Source organism: Coturnix japonica, unplaced genomic scaffold (assembly GCF_001577835.2).
Source record: "Coturnix japonica isolate 7356 unplaced genomic scaffold, Coturnix japonica 2.1 chrUnrandom492, whole genome shotgun sequence".
Taxonomy (NCBI): Eukaryota; Metazoa; Chordata; class Aves; order Galliformes; family Phasianidae; genus Coturnix; species Coturnix japonica.
The window spans coordinates 94,912-97,733 of record NW_015439886.1 but is presented as its reverse complement, the minus strand read 5'-3'; the positions used below and the strand labels follow the sequence as shown (position 1 = coordinate 97,733).

The 2,822-nt window shown below is 56.3% G+C and overlaps 1 protein-coding gene across 1 annotated transcript in view; it reads right to left on the bottom strand.

Annotated features, from left to right (window-relative positions):
* Positions 1 to 2,295, bottom strand: part of LOC107307140 (complement factor B-like protease) — a 2,608-nt gene extending 313 nt beyond the window's left edge. The window contains exons 1-2 of the mRNA XM_015850581.2: positions 2,162 to 2,295; positions 543 to 725 (exon numbers count right to left, since the gene is read on the bottom strand). Of these exons, the coding sequence (XP_015706067.1) occupies positions 543 to 725; positions 2,162 to 2,213 (235 nt within the window). The 5' untranslated portion in view covers positions 2,214 to 2,295. The remainder of the gene's footprint in view (positions 1 to 542; positions 726 to 2,161) is intronic.
* Positions 2,296 to 2,822: the final 527 nt, after the last annotated feature.

Below are 2,822 nucleotides of genomic sequence, written 5' to 3'. Positions count from 1 at the left end.
TGGGGTTATATGGGGTCTATATGGGGTTATATGGTGTTATATGGGGTTATATGGGGTTATATGGGGTTATATGGGGTCTATATGGGGTTATATGGGGTTATATGGGGTTATATGGGGTTATATGGGGTTATATGGGGTCTATATGGTGTTATATGGTGTTATATGGGGTCTATATGGGGTTATATGGGGGGATATGGGATTATATGGGGTTATATGGGGTTATATGGTGTTATATGGGGTTATATGGGGTCTATATGGGGTTATACGTGGTTATATGGGATTATATGGTGTTATATGGGGTCATTATATGGGGTCTATATGGTGTTATATGGGGTCTATATGGTGTTATATGGGGTCTATATGGGGTCTATATGGGGTTATATGGGGTCATTATATGGGGTCTATATGGGGTTATATGGGGTTATATGGGGTTATATGGGGTCTATATGGGGTTATATGGGGTCATTATATGGGGTTATATGGGGTTATATGGGGTCTATATGGGGTCTATATGGTGTTATATGGGGTCTATATGTGTTTACCTTTACACTTCGGGGTCCCGTCCCCCATTGGTTCCCATTGTCCGTCGTTCCCACAGCGCCGCCTGGCGGTGGGACTCGGGAACTGCCCCTGTGGGCAGCGGTAGCGCAGCGCGGCGCCCCCCGGCTCCAGCTCCGCCCAGCCCCCCAGTATGGGGGCGGAGGACGGGTCACAGCCAAGGGAACCTATAGGGGTATGGGGTTATGGGGTCATATGGGGCCATATGGGGCTATGGGGGGCCTATGGGGCCGCTATGGGTGGCTATGGGGGCGGAGGACGGGTCACAGCCAAGGGAACCTAGAGGGGTATAGGGCGGTTATGGGGCCGATATGGGGCTGCTATGGGGTCATATGGGGTCATATGGGGCCGCTATGGGTGGCTATGGGGACAGAGGACGGGTCACAAGGGGGGCGAACCCACAAGGGAACCTATAGGGGTATAGGGTGGTTATGGGGCCGATATGGGGCTGCTATGGGGTCATATGGGGCCATATGGGGCCGATATGGGGCTATGGGTGGTTATGGGGCCGCTATGGGTGGTTATGGGGCCGCTATGGGGCTATGGGTGGTTATGGGGCCGCTATGGGTGGTTATGGGGCCGCTATGGGTGGCTATGGGGATGGAGGATGGGTCACAGCCAAGGGAACATATAGGGGTATAGGGTTATGGGGTCATATGGGGCCATATGGGTGGTTATGGGGGGCTATGGGGCCGCTATGGGTGGTTATGGGGCCGCTATGGGTGGCTATGGGGACGGAGGACGGGTCACAGCCAAGGGAACCTATAGGGGTATAGGGCGGTTATGGGGCCGATATGGGGCTGCTATGGGGTCATATGGGGCCATATGGGGCCGATATGGGGCTATGGGGGGCCTATGGGGCCGCTATGCGTGGCTATGGGGGCGGAGGACGGGTCACAGCCAAGGGAACCTATAGGGGTATAGGGTTATGGGGTCATATGGGGCCCATATGGGGCTGCTATGGGGTCATATGGGGCCATATGGGGCCGCTATGGGGCTATGGGGTAGGTGTGGGTGGTTATGGGGCCACTATGGGTGGCTATGGGGATGGAGGACGGGTCACAGCGGGGGGAACCTATAGGGTTATAGGGCGGTTATGGGACCATATGGGGCCATATGGGTGGTTATGGGTGGCTATGGGGGGCTATGGGGCCGCTATGGGCGGTTATGGGGCTGTTATGGGTCGTTATGGGGATCGAGGCCGGGTCACAGCCAAGGGGGAAACCTGAGGTTATAGGGCAGTTATGGGGCCATATGGGGCCGCTATGGGTGGTTATGGGGTGGGTATGGGGCGGGGGTGAGGCTATAGGGTGGTTATGGGGTGGCTATGGGGCCGCTATGGGGCGGGGGTGCGGCTATGGGGTCGCTGTGGGTGGTTATGGGACCGATATGGGGCTGGGGTGCGGCTATGGGGCCAATATGGGGCAGGTATGGGGCAGGGGTGAGGCTATGGGGTGGCTATGGGGCAGCTATGGGTGGCTATGGGGCTGGGGTGCGGCTATGGGACTGTTATAAGGTAGTTATGGGGCGGTTATGGGGCAGGTTATGGGGTGGTTATAGGGTAGTTATGGGGCAGGTTATGGGGCAGCTGTGGGTCACTTACCGGCCACGATGTGGGGCAGCAGAAGGAAAAAGCCGAGCAGCGCTGCAGCCATTGGGGCAGGATCTATGGGGCTGGGATCTGTGGGGCTGGGCTCTATGGGGCTGGGATCTATGGGGCTGGGCTCTATGGGGCTGGGATCTATGGGGCTGGGATCTATGGGGCTGGGATCTGTGGGGCTGGGATCTATGGGGCTGGGATCTATGGGGCTGGGCTCTATGGGGCTGGGATCTGTGGGGCTGGGCTCTATCCCCCCATTGACCCCATATCCCCCCATAGCCCCCATATCCCCCATATCCCTATTACCCACTGACCCCATATCCCTATATCCCCTATTGACCCCATAATATCCCCCATTGAACCCTATACCCCTATTAACCCCACTGAACCCCAGTATCCCCTATATCCCCCATATCCCCCTATATCCCCCCAATATCCCCTATATCCCCCATAATCCCCATATCCCCCATATCCCCATAATCCCCCATATCCCCCATATCCCCCCATATCCCCCATATCCCCCATATCCCCCATATCCCCTATATCCCCCATATCCCCCTATATCCCCATATCCCCCATTGACCCCATATCCCCGTATTGACCCATATATCCCTATTTAACCCCATTCCCCCCATACCCCCCATACCCCCCCTTACCGGTGGGT